This window comes from Rhincodon typus, chromosome 5, assembly GCF_021869965.1.
Source record: "Rhincodon typus isolate 14 chromosome 5, sRhiTyp1.1, whole genome shotgun sequence".
Taxonomy (NCBI): domain Eukaryota; kingdom Metazoa; phylum Chordata; class Chondrichthyes; order Orectolobiformes; family Rhincodontidae; genus Rhincodon; species Rhincodon typus.
Genome location: NC_063336.1, coordinates 31,044,740 through 31,059,903, shown reverse-complemented (window position 1 = coordinate 31,059,903; position 15,164 = coordinate 31,044,740). Strand labels below are relative to the sequence as shown.

General features: G+C 39.7%; 1 protein-coding gene across 1 annotated transcript in view; it reads left to right on the top strand.

The window, feature by feature from the left end:
- LOC109928206 (pleckstrin homology domain interacting protein) overlaps window positions 1-15,164 on the top strand; it is a 183,896-nt gene that overhangs the window by 94,124 nt on the left and 74,608 nt on the right. Inside the window, exons 12-15 of the mRNA XM_048596719.1 lie at window positions 1,497-1,537; window positions 2,741-2,839; window positions 10,130-10,283; window positions 11,416-11,550. Of these exons, the coding sequence (XP_048452676.1) occupies window positions 1,497-1,537; window positions 2,741-2,839; window positions 10,130-10,283; window positions 11,416-11,550 (429 nt within the window). The remainder of the gene's footprint in view (window positions 1-1,496; window positions 1,538-2,740; window positions 2,840-10,129; window positions 10,284-11,415; window positions 11,551-15,164) is intronic.

Here is a 15,164-nt window from a genome sequence, read left to right as displayed (position 1 = left end):
TTTAATGTGTGACAATATAATACTTGAAACATTTAATTCCAAATTATACCTCCATATAACTGATGATTGAAAGGAAATTCCTTTAATTGTTGATCTTTTAGCTAGGGTACCATAGTGTTCCACAGGGCTCGACATACGAAATGTTATTGATGTGTTAATACAGGACTACCATTCAGCCACAGCCCTGAAGAAATTCATGTCTTCTTCCAATTCCCTGCTGTCACCATTTTGCTGAGCCTGTTGGTGGATTACACCCTTGAAAATTTTCCCTTTTTAATCTTTCAAGAACATAGGAACAGGAGTAGACCATGCTGGCCGTTGATTCTGCCCCATCTGGTTTCCCCCTCATCATTTTTAGCAGCTGCAGGTCAACTATACCTCCTATTGTTTGTCTTTACCCCTCACCCGTTCTCTGATGTAATGGCAGTCTAATTTTCTGCTATGGCTTGATCCCATGCACTGAATGATTTATTACCTCTTCGGTTTTGATTGAAGGGTTGATTGCTTCTGTCATTCCTGCAAAAAGAAATGCAACTCCACCATGATTGTGACAGCATCAAAACTGTCTCAAATTGAAGTTTGGTGAAGTCTGAACTGGGATGCAAGCGAAGCAGAACTTTCTTCTTCACTCTTTCATTCCTTTCCCTTCTTGCACACTTAATTCCTCTTCCATGTGTTCGAGTTCTCATTGAGTCCTTTCTCTCTTCGCTTATTCCCTCCCCATTTCTTACCCTTCTATTCCTTCTCGTCACCATACCCAAAGCCCCCCCTCTTTTCTTTCCTGTTTTTCTTTCTCTTCCCCTATCATTGTCATCACAAACCATTTACACAGTCTGTGTCAATAACCTGATTTAACACAGTTATTCGTATTAAAAACAAAGGTAAAGATTAAGTAATTAAAAATATTGAGGTAGACAGCTAGCACATTGCACCCAGATGTTGAGCCTGGCCAGTGGGGTTTGGTCCCAGTTTGAGAAGCAGGAGGAGTGATATGCAGGGGTCTAATGCATGTTATTAGAGAGAATTTCAAAAATAAACATGGAATTCATAACTTGGGAATAAAAATACATGAGGGAGGAATGCAAGAAAGACTCAGACTGAACTATCTCCATTCTGGGACTAGACTCCAGAGTCAAATAATGGTTGTGTTCTGCATGTGGGAAATGCCTGTGGTGCAGGATAGTATTGTAGGCATGTGGAGGCTTTGAGCTCACCTATTTAACAGAGCTTGAATCAGTTTGCATGACTTGGACCAGGACAGCTCAATACTGTTAGCTTTACAAAAGGCAGTCCTAATGAGGGCCTCAACATAAGCCTGACCAGGAATGATGAAAGAAGATAACCTTTGAATATTGGAAGATCCTTGCATAAGGTTTACCTGTCTAGAAAATGGAGCATCTGAGATGCATACTGATTATAATATGGGTTTTTAATAAAGAAAGGGACCAATATGATTATTGCCATCTAATTTTAGCTCCTGTTTACATTTTTGTTAGGACAAAGTTGACAGTATTCAGTTCTCCAACATGAGTGACAGGTAAGAGTTGTACTTGCTACATCCTATGCTTCCTGATGTACTGAACTTGATGCTCTCATACTTTAGAACTTCTGAAAATGTAAATTGTTACAATCATAAAATGTTGCTGCAGAGCAGAAACTGAACAGTTAGCCATCAAGCAAAGAATTGTCTTTTTCCATGTATAATCATACATTTATTCAGCACAAAAGAGAACAGTTTGGCGTATCATGACTGTGCCAGGTCTTTGCTAGAGTAACACTAATCTAATGCCACTACCTCAACACTTTTTGAGCATTTGCTCCTCTGCACCCTCAGTAGCCTTTATCATTGTTTTTTTTAAAAGTAGCTGTATTTAATTTCCACCTGGAAGAGTTCATGCAGAATTTGAAGCATTGAATAATGAGGAGATCTTAATGTAACCATAATGTCACTGGCATAGTAATCTAGAAGTCCAGGTTAATGCTCTGAGGACATAGATTCAAATCCTGCACGGTAGTTTAAACTCAGTTAATAATTCTGAAATTGAAAATTGGTCTTAGTGATGTTGAACATGAAACTATAATTGATTATCATAAAATTCCATCTGATTCAGGGAAGGGAATTTGCCATTCCTTCCAGTCTATCTTATATGTGACTCCAGATCAGTGGTAATATGGTTGACTCTTAATTGCCCAAGAAGTGGTCTAGAAAGCCACTCAATTCAAGGGCAGTTCGGAATAGGCAGTAAAAGGTGTCCTTGCTGAAGATACCCAATTCCCACAATTTTTGTTTTGCTTAAAAAGCACATACTGATCATCCTCTGTGTAAATATTTTTGACCTCCTTTATTACAATATTGTAATATCATGGATAGGTTGAAACCCTACCCTTGTTTATGGTTTCTTGAAGTGTTTCTATTCCATCTTTGAACTAAGATTACATTCTCTTTCTTGCCACTGATATTATGCTAACTACTCTATGATTCCTTAGGTTTATGCTATTTTCTGTTTTAAATATATGCGTGACATCAGCTGTCTCCCAGTTCTTTAGCACTATTCCATTTTCTATTGTTTTAGTATGGCACCTCTGCTGTCACCTCCCTAACCGCTTGTAGTATGTAAAAGGAAAAAAAATGTGAAGTCATCATAGTCCTACCAGTCCTACATCGGACTGCTTTCTCATTGGAGAGAAAACCTGTCGTGGTTTATGTAAATTACATTTAAAGTCTTGACTCTATTGGTAGGTTTGTTAGTGGAAGTCGAGATGGTACTGCAAGGATCTGGCAGTTTCGACGGCAAGAATGGAAGAGCATTTTACTGGATATGGCTGTCAAACCTGCTGGGTGAGTGACTAGCTCTATCTATACACTGACTTCGCCCTGTACTGTAAAGAATTATTGCCGTGACAATGTGGATGTTAATCCGGAAATATGCCCTTTTGCAAATTATGCAGGAAAACTGTAAAAATGGTTCCATTGTCAAGGTTTCTTTAACAGGGTTTCTCTAATGAGAGAACTGCACTATGGTCCTCTGGGACAATGCAACCTTACTATATTTATTCAAGTTTTGTTCATTGCTAAGGTGAACCATTTATTCTAGTATCTGATTGTTCTAAAGCCGATGTCAGTCTGGTACACACCTTAGCATCTTTCTCAAAGTCTGATGGAACAGTGACATTATCCAGATATAGTTAGGCTAAGTTTGTGTATTGTGTAAGTATAGTGTTTTAGTACACCCAAAAACCCTCTTGTCCTCAGTGTAACCATCTCATACTGCAGGCCCATCTTTAAATTATACTGTCAACTGTTACCACAAAATCTTTCCCTTGATCTGATTTAACAGGGTATCCTCTCATTGAATAATAAACCATTACAATGAGGAGGCCAAATAGGCTATCCATAATAGACCATAAGACCATAAGGTACAGGAGGAGAATTAGGCTTTTTGACCCATCAATTCTGCTCCATTTGATCTTGGCTGACATGCTTCTCAACCCCAATCTCCTACTTTCTTCCCGTAACCTTGATCTCTTTGACAATCAAGAACCTATCTATCTCTGTCTTAAATACACTCAATAACTTGCCCACCAGAGACCCCTGTAGCAATACGTTCCACAGATTAACACCTTCTAGCTGAAAAAAATTCCTCCTTGTCTCAGTTTAAAGGTTTGCCTCTTCACTTTAAGTCTGTGCTCTCTGATTCTAGTCTCTCCTGCTGATGGAAATATCTTCTCCACACCCACTTTATCAGGCCTCTCAGTCTACTATAAGTTTCAATCAGATCCTCCCTCATCCTTCTAAAGTCCGTTGAGTATAGACCCACAGTCCTCAACTGCTCCCGGTATGACAAGCCATCCTTTTGAATCTCTTCTGGACCCCCTCCAACGCCAGCAAAACATTCCTTAGATATGGGGCCCAAATCTGCTTACAGTATTCCGAATGCAGTCTGTATATTTCTGCTCTCATATTCTAGTCCTCTTGAAATGAATGCTAACATTGCATTTGCCTTCCTAATTGCCAACTGAACTTGAAAGTTAACCTTAAGAGAATTCTGAACGAGGTTTCAAGTTTCTTTTGTGCTTCAGATTTCTGAAGCTTTTCCCCATTTAGAAAGTAGTCTGTGTTCTGTTCTTCCTCCCAGAGTGCATAATCTCACACTTTCCCACTTTGTTTCATCTGGCACTTCTTTGCCCACTCTCCCAGCCTGGCCAAGTTCTTCTGCAGACTACCTGCTTCCTCAACACCACCTGTCCCTCCAGCTATCTTTGTGTCATCTGCAACTTAGCAACCATGTCCTCAACTCCTTTATCCATATTGTGAATATACAACGTGTATAGTTGTGATCCCAGCATGGCCCCTGCGGAGCCACCATCCATGTCAGTACCTTCCCCCGACACTATCTTATTTAGCAATGTCCTGTGCGGTTCTTTGTCAGAGACCTTCTGGAAATTCAAATTGATGATGTCAACTGGCTCTCTTTTGTCTAACTTGCTTGTTACCTCCGTAAGGAATTTTAACAGATTTGTCAGGCATGACACCATCACCCCTGCCCCCAGCCTGACGAAGATGTGCTGACTCAGGACTATTTTACCAAGCGCTTCCAAGTACTCTGCAATCTCATCCTTTACAATGGACTCTAAAATCTTATCAATAACTAGGTTAACTAGCCTGTGTTTTGTCTTCTGCCTCCCTCTCTTCTTAGGCAGGCATGTTACATTGGCCATTTTTCAGTTCTCTGGGACCCTCCCTTACTCCAGTGATTCCTAAAAGATTATGACCAATGCCTCTGTAATCTCCTCAGCTATCGCATTCAGAGCTCTGGGGTGTAGTCTATCCAATTTATTTATCTTCAGTCCTTTCCGCTTCCCCAGCACCTTCTCCTTAATGATGGCCACAATACTCACATCTGCCCCCTGGCTGTCTTGAAGTTGTGGTATGCTGCTGGTGTCTTCCACTGTAAAGACTAATGCAAAGTACCTATTCAGTTCCTCAGCTATTTATTTGTTCCCTATTACTACTTCTCCAGTCTCATTTTCCAGTGGTCCAGTGTCCACTCTTGCCTCTGTCTTAGCTTTTCGATATCTTAAAAAAAACTCTTGCAATTTTCTTTTATATTACTACGTGGGTCACTATCATATTTCATCTTGTCTCCCATTATGGTTTTTATAGATATCCTCTGCTGGTTTTAATCTGAGCTCAATCTTCTGATTTCCAACTAATCTTCACCACATTGTATGCTTTCTGTTTTGCTTGTGTGCTGTCCCTGACTTACCTTTTCAGCCACAATTGCCTCATCCTCCCCTCAATATGCTGCTTCTTCCATGGGTTAAATTTCTCCTGTACCTCCCAAATTACTCCACGAAACTCCTGCCTTTGCTGCTTCACCATCTTCCCTGTTAGGCTCCCCCTTCCAAACAGCTCCGACTAGCACCTCCCTTGTGTCTTTGTGGTTACTTTTACTCAATTGCAATATTGTTGCACCTGATTTCAGCTTCTCCCAACAAAACTGCGGGGTGAATTCTATCAGATTATTGTCACCACGCCTAGAGGTTCCTTCGCCTTAAGCTCCCTAATCAAGTCTGCCCTCATCACACATCACCAAATCTGGAATTACCTGTTCCCTAGTGGGCTCTGCCACAGGCTGCTCTGAAAAAAACCAGTCCACCTGCGCATTGAAGTCCACCATAACTACAGTAATAGTTATTTCTTACTTACCTTTTCTGTCTCCTGATTTGTTTTCTTTGCCACATCCTAACTATTGCTAGGAGGCCTGCGCTTAACTCCCATCAGTGACATTTTTTCCTTCATGGTTTGTCAATTCTACCTACACAGATCCTACACCTGGTGACTGTATATCCTTTTCTTGCTATTGATTTAATTTTGTTTCTTGTTGACAAGGTAACCCTGCTCCCCCTGCCCATTTGTCTGCCCAATCGATAGAAATTGTATCCTTGGATATTTGGCTCCCAGCCCTATTCCCCACTGCAGAAACGACTGTGATACCAACAGCATCGTTCCTACCACTTTCAGTCTGAGCTACAAACCCATTTACGTGTTGCCTCTGTGTTGGCTCTCTGAAAGAGCACGTGGGTAGTTCCATTATCCTGCAGTTTTTTCTTTTTTGATAAGAATTTCCTTCTGTAAGCCACAGTAGAAATTTCCTCCATCACTGACTTAGCTGGACCCTTCCTACATGAAAAGTTTTTCCTCGTGATACTTTTGTTTTTCTTTACCAGTCAACATAATCAGTGTCATCTGAATCTTGACTCCTTGTGATTTTGAATGTTAGAAAGAATCTGTAAGGTAGTTGCATGAAACTGCTCTTATCCATGTTGAAACCAATCTGTTATACACTGATCTATTCCCCTAACTAAATCTGAATCTGCAATGCCTCCTTGTCTTTGTTATTATCTTCAGCCATTATAATGGGCTCATCAGAAACTGAATTAGACCATTCAGCCCCTTCTACTTGCTTCTCCATTGAATCAAATCTCAGAGGCTCCTGGCTTCTCTCCAACATTAACCACCCACTTAAACCACTATTCATACCTCCTTCACCATCATTTCCAGCAATGTACAAAGGAGCTCATGGACATTTTTTGTCACAATCAGTAAGACAATTTGTTCAGCTACCTCTGCAATTTCCTCTCTTTTCCTAGCCCACTAATACAAATTTTGTCTGTATTTCCACAGTCCCGTCTCTGATCTCCCTGATTCTTTAGATTCTATTCCAATTGCTTTTGAACTTGCTCTGAATGCAACTTGTCCATGAGATCCTTATCCATCTACTACTAATTCATCCTTTGTCTCCAAACTGTGATATCCCAACTTCTCTCTTTGTCTTCCAAGTTAGCTGATAAATTTAATGCTTATCTCTTCTCAGGTTCTGTTCCCCTCCCTTCAAATTTGCTGTCGTTGCCGCTACCCTCATGAAATGACCCCTTTGACCTTGAGAAGTATCACCTCAATCCTGACATCCTTTTTCTCTCTAAAGTGCTTGAATGTTTTTCAGCCTCCAAATTGGTGCCCATCTTTCTGACAATTCCATGTTTGATTTCCTCCAAGTAGGCCAGGATTGCTATGACAATAGTCAAATAACCCAATTTTCAAAATCACAAATATCAGCTCCCAGCTTGGATTGTAAATAAACTTGTGTTCATTAAAAACTACATTATTATATCTTAACTGACACCAGATCCCTTCTACACATTACCCATCTATTTGTTAATCTGCCTTCACTCCTAGTACAGTAGTACCTCAATCTTACAAATTCTCATTCTTGTCTTCAAAATCCTCTGAATCCTTTTCTTTCCCCATCTCTCTAACCACCTCCAACCTTCCAAGCCTTTGTAGTGTCTGTCCTGTTCCATTTCTAGTCTCCTGCACTTCCTGATTTTAATTGCCAACCATTGGTAACAATGCTTTTAACCCTGATCCCAGCTCTGGAGATCCCTCCCTTAAACCACTCCACCCTCTACCGTTCTCTCTCATTCTTCACAATGCTCCTTAACAATTACTTCTTTTGGAATGATATCTCTTACTGTGAGCTAGTATCAAATTTTGACAACACTTCTGTGAAGTACCTAGGAATGTTTTGCTTTGTCAAAGGGTTGTATGACTAAAAAGTTCAATGAAGAGTGCAGGAGGACTTGCCAGGAGCAACATCAAGCATACATAAAAGCGAGGTGTCAACCTGGTGCAGCCACAACAGTGGAATATTTCCAAGTAGCATACACAGCAGGCAATAAACCAAGCTAAATGGTTCCACAGCCAACAGATCAGATCTAAGTCTACAGTCTTGCTACATCCATGATGCTGGTTTCCTATGTCAGGAAATGCTGTCACCAGCATCCCCTTGCACATGCACAAATGATGTCACGTAAGATCAAGAATGAGCTGAGATTTGATATTAATGTTCAGTATGAAGCTGGAAACCTGGGTGTCTGATTGTCAAATAAATTAGCCTCAAATATAGATTCAGGCTTCTTCAGGCCTCCAATCATGAATGGTGGTGGACAATTGAACAACTAACAGGAGGAAGTTGCTCCCCTAATGTCCTCATTCTCAATAATGGGGAAGCCAACATGTCAGTGCTAAAGATGAGGCTGAAACACTGCAAGTACCTTCAGCCAGAAGTGGTGAGGGTGTGATCCATCTCAGCTAGCTCCTGAGGTCCACAGCATCACAGATTCTAAGCTTTAGCCAATTCAACTAACTTCACGTGGTATCAAGAAGGCTGCATTTAAGGCCAGTGCCTCCAGTATGTGGAGCACCTTGTGCACTTGCTCAGATTTACAGACACGATGGAGCAGTAGCTGCCTATAGTAACGATTTCAGAAAGTTGTGCTTCAGAATCTGATTGCTTGGATTTGTCAACATCCCCATTATTAGATTTTTCCACCCCCAGGATAATAGCAAGATGACTCAATGAAACTTGGTTCTTTCTTGTCCAACCATATCCCTTTGCCTATAAGTAAGAGTCTTCATTTGCCTCTTGCTGTGAAGTGGACATATGGGGGCAGGGGCAGGGGCAGGTGGTGGTGGTTATTTTGTGACCAAGAAGTCTGAATTTATATTTGAGGCTGATTTATTTGACATTCAGTCCTGTGAGTTTCCAATTTCATTTTGAACATTAACTTAAAATCTTAGCTGATTCTTGATTATTTGTGACATTATCTGAGTTTGGGGGGGATGCTGGCAACTGAGATTCCTGCCATGCATAGCCTTATGTGCAAACAGTGGCCATCTTTAATATTGCCATACACTGGGAATAATTCTGGCAATGTCACTGAAGACTTGTGCTTTGGAGCTAGCCAAAATCCCAGCCGAACTGTTCCTGTACAGCTACAATGCTGGACTGTACCTGAAAATGTGGAAAATTGTCCAGGTATGTTCTGTTCAGAAAAATCAGGACAAACCCAATCTGGCCAATTCCTAAGCAATCAGTCGACTTTCAGTCATCAGCCAAATAATGGATGGTCATCAACAGTGGTATCAAATGGCATTTACAAAGGAATAACACTGATGCTCAGTTTGAATTCCATGAGGCCCTCTCAGCTCCTGACCTCATTACAGTCTTGGTCCAAACATAGACAAAAGAGCTGGACTCCAGAGAGCAACTGAGGGTAACTACCCTGGACATCAAGGCAGCATTTGACTACAGCGGAGGAAGGAGCCTTACCAAAACTGCAGTCTATGGGAATCACAAATAAATTAAATTATTAATTCCAATAATTAAATTCAGTTGTGTCTTTTATACAAATGGTGATATACTGTTAGTATGACAAATTGTGGGTATTAAAAACATAGGTTAACATATGTTCTAAATGAATATCAAGTACTTCTCACTACTGTTCTGAATAACTTTATATAACTTTAATTGGCTTCTGACGATAGATTTAGTACGCTTGCTGTAGCTAGGATGTAGTTCAGAAATGTGCATCTGTTATGTATGTTAACTTAGAAATTAGAGGAAGATAACTAAATTATTCTTATGGAAGTGTCAAGTATTAAAGCCTAGATTAAATTAATTGTCGTGACTGTAGACAACAATTTTTCCCTCTCCTGCATGGAAATATATACAATTAGATGCTAATCTGAACTTTACTGGGAAAGATAAAATTTAGCGAGATGTTGAATGTACGTTAAGAATATATTTGAAAGATGCGACATATTTAACAACTTACAAGAATATCAGTATATCTCTGTTGGTAGTGCTCTTGCCATTGATTAGTAGGTTGTAGATTTATGTTCCATGTTTAACGTTTGATGTCATGAACAAATCTGATATTCCAATGGAATTTTGAAGGAACCTAGCATTGTTAAGAGGTGCTATCCTTTGGTCTTGTGATTTGTGAACATTTGCATAACTTGAAGAAAAAGAAAATTTCTTATTGATCTGATATACTGACACCATCAAGTATTTGTATCAAATTAGTTGCTTATCACTGCTAGTTATAACTTTTTGCTAACACTCAGTGAAGCTCAGAAAATGTTATCAAATGCAAGGCATTTTGGAGATATATGTAAGGGATATGGTGAAGTACTTTATCAATGCAAACATTTTTTAAGTTTTGAGGAGGTTGACTTTTTTAGAAAGAATTTTATTGACATACGTCATTCTTGTGCTTAAAGATATAATCCACAAGGATTAGAAGATAAAGTGAACAAATTGAAAGTAACCATGGTGGCATGGGATCGTCATGACAACACTGTTATTACAGCAGTCAATAACCTTACATTGAAGGTTTGGAATTCTTGCACTGGTCAGCTCATACATGTCCTAATGGTAAGAAGCTGTATTCCTGATTCTGAGTAATCTGTTTTAGGACATCACAAACATTTTTCAATCTGTACTAGAAAATGAAGAATGCCATTTTTTATTTATTCATGATATGTATGTGCCACTTTGCTGTGGGTCTGGAGTCACATATCGGCCATTCCAGGTAAGGATGACAGATTTCCTTCCCTAAAGGACATTAAAGAACCAGATGGGCTTTTCCTGACAACAACAACAGTTTAATGGTCATCATTAAATCCTTAATTTCGAAATTTGTATTGAGTTCAAATTCCTACATCTGCCATAGCAGGATTTGAAACCAGGTCCCTAGAACATTACCTGGATTAGTAGTCTAGTGATAACACCACTGGGCTGCCATCTCTCTATGACATGGATTGAAGCTATTTATTGTGTAAAACAAACTTTTTTTTTGAAACACTAAGTTTTCTCCATTTTTCTACTTTTCTCTCCTAAAGTTGCTGACTCTTCCTACCTTCTGTCTCTAGTGTCGTGAAGTCACCTGATGAAAGAGCATCACTCGGAAAGCTTGTGATTTCAAATAAACCTGCTGGACTATAAACTGGTGTTGTGTGACTTCTGACATCATGATTCTGTCCAAGGCTACATCTTTCAGCAAAAACACTGTATAGCAATAGGGACATTAGCTCTTCTTCACTCTTCCTGCATCTGCATCACTGACCACCAATCTCCTCCCTTGTTGCTACAAATTTATATTCGCTGATGCTATTAAGACCAATGATCAAATTTGGCCTCTAATTCAGTAGCATACCATGCATTTAAGAAAGAATTCACTTTTGTTTAAACTGAAAAGTTTTCTACAAGGCTGACCTTCCTAATTTATCTTTTTTTAATGTAATTTTTGTAATTTTCTGCAATTTTTATTTATCCATGACTTGATGTTTATTGGCAGTCTCAAGGAACAGGTAGAATCATTAAGTCTGAAAAGTGAGCTTGTTTGGGAGAAGTTCAGTAGCTTTAGCATATAAATATATATAAATAAATAAATAAGTGTGACGCCATACTTTTATTTGTGACATTTCTTTTTAAAAGCCTGCGTAATGACCATCATGATTTATATTACTGATTACTGATGATTAATCATTCACCATTGTCGTTGCAGGGACATGAAGACGAAGTGTTTGTACTTGAGCCACATCCCTTTGATCCCAGGGTCCTCTTTTCTGCAGGGCATGATGGCAACGTAATCGTTTGGGACATAGGGAGGGGCGTGAAAATCCGATCGTATTTCAACATGGTACGCATATTTGTGTTTTCTTAAGGGACCAGTTGGAATTTGGGAATGAATTTAGCATATTTCCCATGATAATTAGTATTATTATTTGTTACAATTATTTATTTTCAGGTGATAGAGATCTCCGTTCCTTTTGAATGTTCCAGTGATTTGGTGCTTTGTCATTTTTCCAAGCATTATTACATGTATTTTGTTTAGGTATGTCTTTTTGCACACGGTGAAGATTGTTAAATATGTCAGCATACAAAAACGTCTATTAAACTTCAGCTGTAGAGAGGCATTACAGAAAAGGATGTAACAGTGATTTTTTTGCTGTCACTACCTGCAAGCATTCACTTTACAAGTGACTGCATATTATTTACACAGCTCTAAATAAGCAAGAATTTAAAAATAATTATTCCCATGTTTTGTTTGGAGGTTATGGCTTTTAAGTGCCTAAAGAGTGAGGGCTGCAGGCAGTTTTGTTGTACAAAGACATAACCATGGACCTGTTTCTCTCACAATAGGTATAACTGTGCTTTCAGTTAGTCATTTGATTTGTGAACAATGCCAATTGAATACTTTTCTTGCAGAGAACAATCCAAATCTCTGACCAATGTTATGTCCCCCACAGCCCACGGATCAGAAAAATTTCTGATGAAGGGTCTAGGCCCGAAACGTCAGCCTTCCTGCTCCTTATGATGCTGCTTGGCCTGCTGTGTTCATCCAGCTCTACACCTTGTTATCTCAGAAAAATTGTGGTTGTTTATTATTTAAATTTAACGAGTTCTTGCCATAAGATTTTGAAAGGGTATCTTTAGAGGAAAACTGAAATTGATTTTCTTTAATCAACTGTGATATTTTCAGCTATGTTGTAAGGTTACAAATGCATAAAGTCTTAAGCACCTCTACTGACTTACTTTACTGAAGTAACAGTAAGAAGAAAATCACTTTTGTGATGCAAGTATTTAAGAAAATGGAGACATTTGATTGCGATGAAAATTGTTAGAGTTACCTTTTGTATTCCATTCAGATGGTGGGAGAACACAATTTAAATTGTTTCCCTAGTCATTATTGTGATTGAGTCATAACATGCCAGTTTATGGCTAAGGCGATGATGTAGCTGTGCTGCAATTGGGTTGAAATAATTTGAAAGCACTTGAAACTTGTTTGTTGAATATGATGATTATTTATTTAAATGTGGAAAAAACATGGTTGATTTATAAAAATGATTTGAATAAAGGGACCACAGGTATGGTACGGTGCCTAAATTTGCAGATGACACAAAGATAAGTAGGAAATTGAGTTGTGAAGAGGTCATAAGAAGCCTACAGCAGGATATGGATAGGTTAAATGAGTGGGCAAAGATCTGGCAAATGGATTATTATGTGTGAAAGTGTGAAATTGTCAATTTTGACAAAAAGAATAAAAAGATGGCACTGATTTCTGCCACCGACAACAGTAGGTGACTGTGTGTGTGCATTCACCGGGAGTGCACAGTTCCAAGCTATGATGTTATGCACAAATGCATTACTGTGCACACACAGGGCAGCAGCATGATTTTGAAGTGGGCTTCAGAGGTGGGTAGGGGATGCCAGATGCAGACATGGGTGGTGGGAAATCCCTGGACTGTGAAGGGAATTGAAGGAGAGCCCAGGAACCAGGGATTGGGTTTGACAAAGAGAGCCCAGAGGCCTGGAGGCCCTCTTTGCCTTGTCTCCTTTCTGCATTTACCCATCTTCTAGGCCTGTCTTGTCACCAACCCCCCCACCTAGATCCCGATCTCATACCCTTTTCTTCCTGAGTCCTCCCGAGTTGCTCCTCCAAATTTCTGAGCCCCCAGCAATCCTGATCTTGTCCCCTGACACCAATCCTGATCTCCTCTTTCTCTCCACCCCTCCACCCACTTCCAGGTCCTCTTGATCTGCCCCAACACCCCTTCCCACCCCAGTTCTCTCACAGATCCCAAACTGCATCCCACCCAACAAGTCATGATTCTTCTTCCTCCCCATCATCTCGATCTCCTTCTCAAAATCTGTTTACGTGCGATTCAAAGTGGCATAGTGAGCTTGCATCAGTGTCAGGAAACACAGCCAAAAAAGAAGCATATTATCTCAATGGTGAAAGGTTGCAGAGTTCTCTGATGTGGAGAGATTTGGGTGACCTAGTGCATGAATTGCAGAAGGTTAGTATGCAGGTGCAACAAGTAATGCAAGGGAAATTGAATGAGTGAGTAGGGAGATTATGCTTTAGTTTTCCAGGGCATTGGTGAGACCACATCAGAAGCAGTGTGCGCAGTATTGTGCAATACTTACAACGTATTAACATTCCTTGGTAACCAGTTCAGGGACAGCTTACTAGACTAATAACGGGAATGAGCAGATTGCCTTATGAGGTAAGGCTGGGCCTGAGGTCAAAGTCAGATCAGCCACGATCTTATTTAATGGAAGAGCAGACTCGAAGAGCTGAGTGGCCTACTGTTGTTCCTTTTTCATTTCTTCACATGTATCATGTATTCGTACAACCCTAACACTGGATGTCGAACCTCAGTGTTATTGTACAGTTTTCATTATTTTTAATACATTGGGGACCTTATAACTTTTAAAGAGCCTCAGTCTTGGTTTAATTAGATGCAACAGTGAACCTCAAGGTCACTGTTATAGGTCCGAGATTCAGATCCTGGTGTCACTACTAAAAATATATTCACTAGATGAGGCTGTAAAATCATAGCTAAAGCTTACTCTCAAAACTCAACCAACAAAAACTGTTTGTCATCTCCAGACTCATCTCCATAATTCTTTATTGTCCAGTCACTCAGTCCCCTTCATTTTTAAATTGCAGTTAGTATAAATATCTGCTGCCCCTTATCCTGTACCACACTTAATCCTGCTTATCCATTGTTCATATCCTCACTGACCCATAGCAGCAAACAAAGTCACAAATTGAGAATCCTTCCAGACCAATTCCTATTGATTTTTGTCATGACCTATAGTTCAGTGATTTCCCCCACCCCCTCAAAATTTACATTTCCCTTATTCACCAACCATTTTGTGTATTTCTTTGCCTCAGTACTGCCTCCCCTAAATCTACTTCTGGTGACTGTTTCTATACCTGTGTGAATCCTATATTCTGTAGCTCCCTCTTGAAACCCCTTGGACGAAATGCTTCTTCTTGAAACATATCCTCAAAAACAAACTTCAAACAAAAAATTGGTTACGCCTCCTAGTGTCTATGCAGTATTTTAGAATGTGTTTATCTATTCAGTCAAGTTGTTGGTGCATGTGGCCATTGTTTTTTTCTCCTCTGTTTACGTTATTTGTTCCCTGGAGGTGGACAACAGTAGAAAAGTTACATTTTATTCTGTAGTTTGCCTTCTCGTTGAATGAATTACCTCAGTGGTTGTGGTGATGCTGTTTCCACAATGATGTTAGGCAGGGAATTCAAGGCCAGGTACCCAGCAGTCATGAAGGAACTGTTCTATATACTCAAGAGAAGTTGGAAGTCAATGCATTCCCAAAATGCTGCTGAACTTGTCATTTTTGCTGGTAGATGTGGCAAGGGAACAAGGTGGTGTGGTGATTTATGGCAGTGAATCCTCAGGCTGTATGCATTATGTCAGAAGGTGCCAGTGATAGATG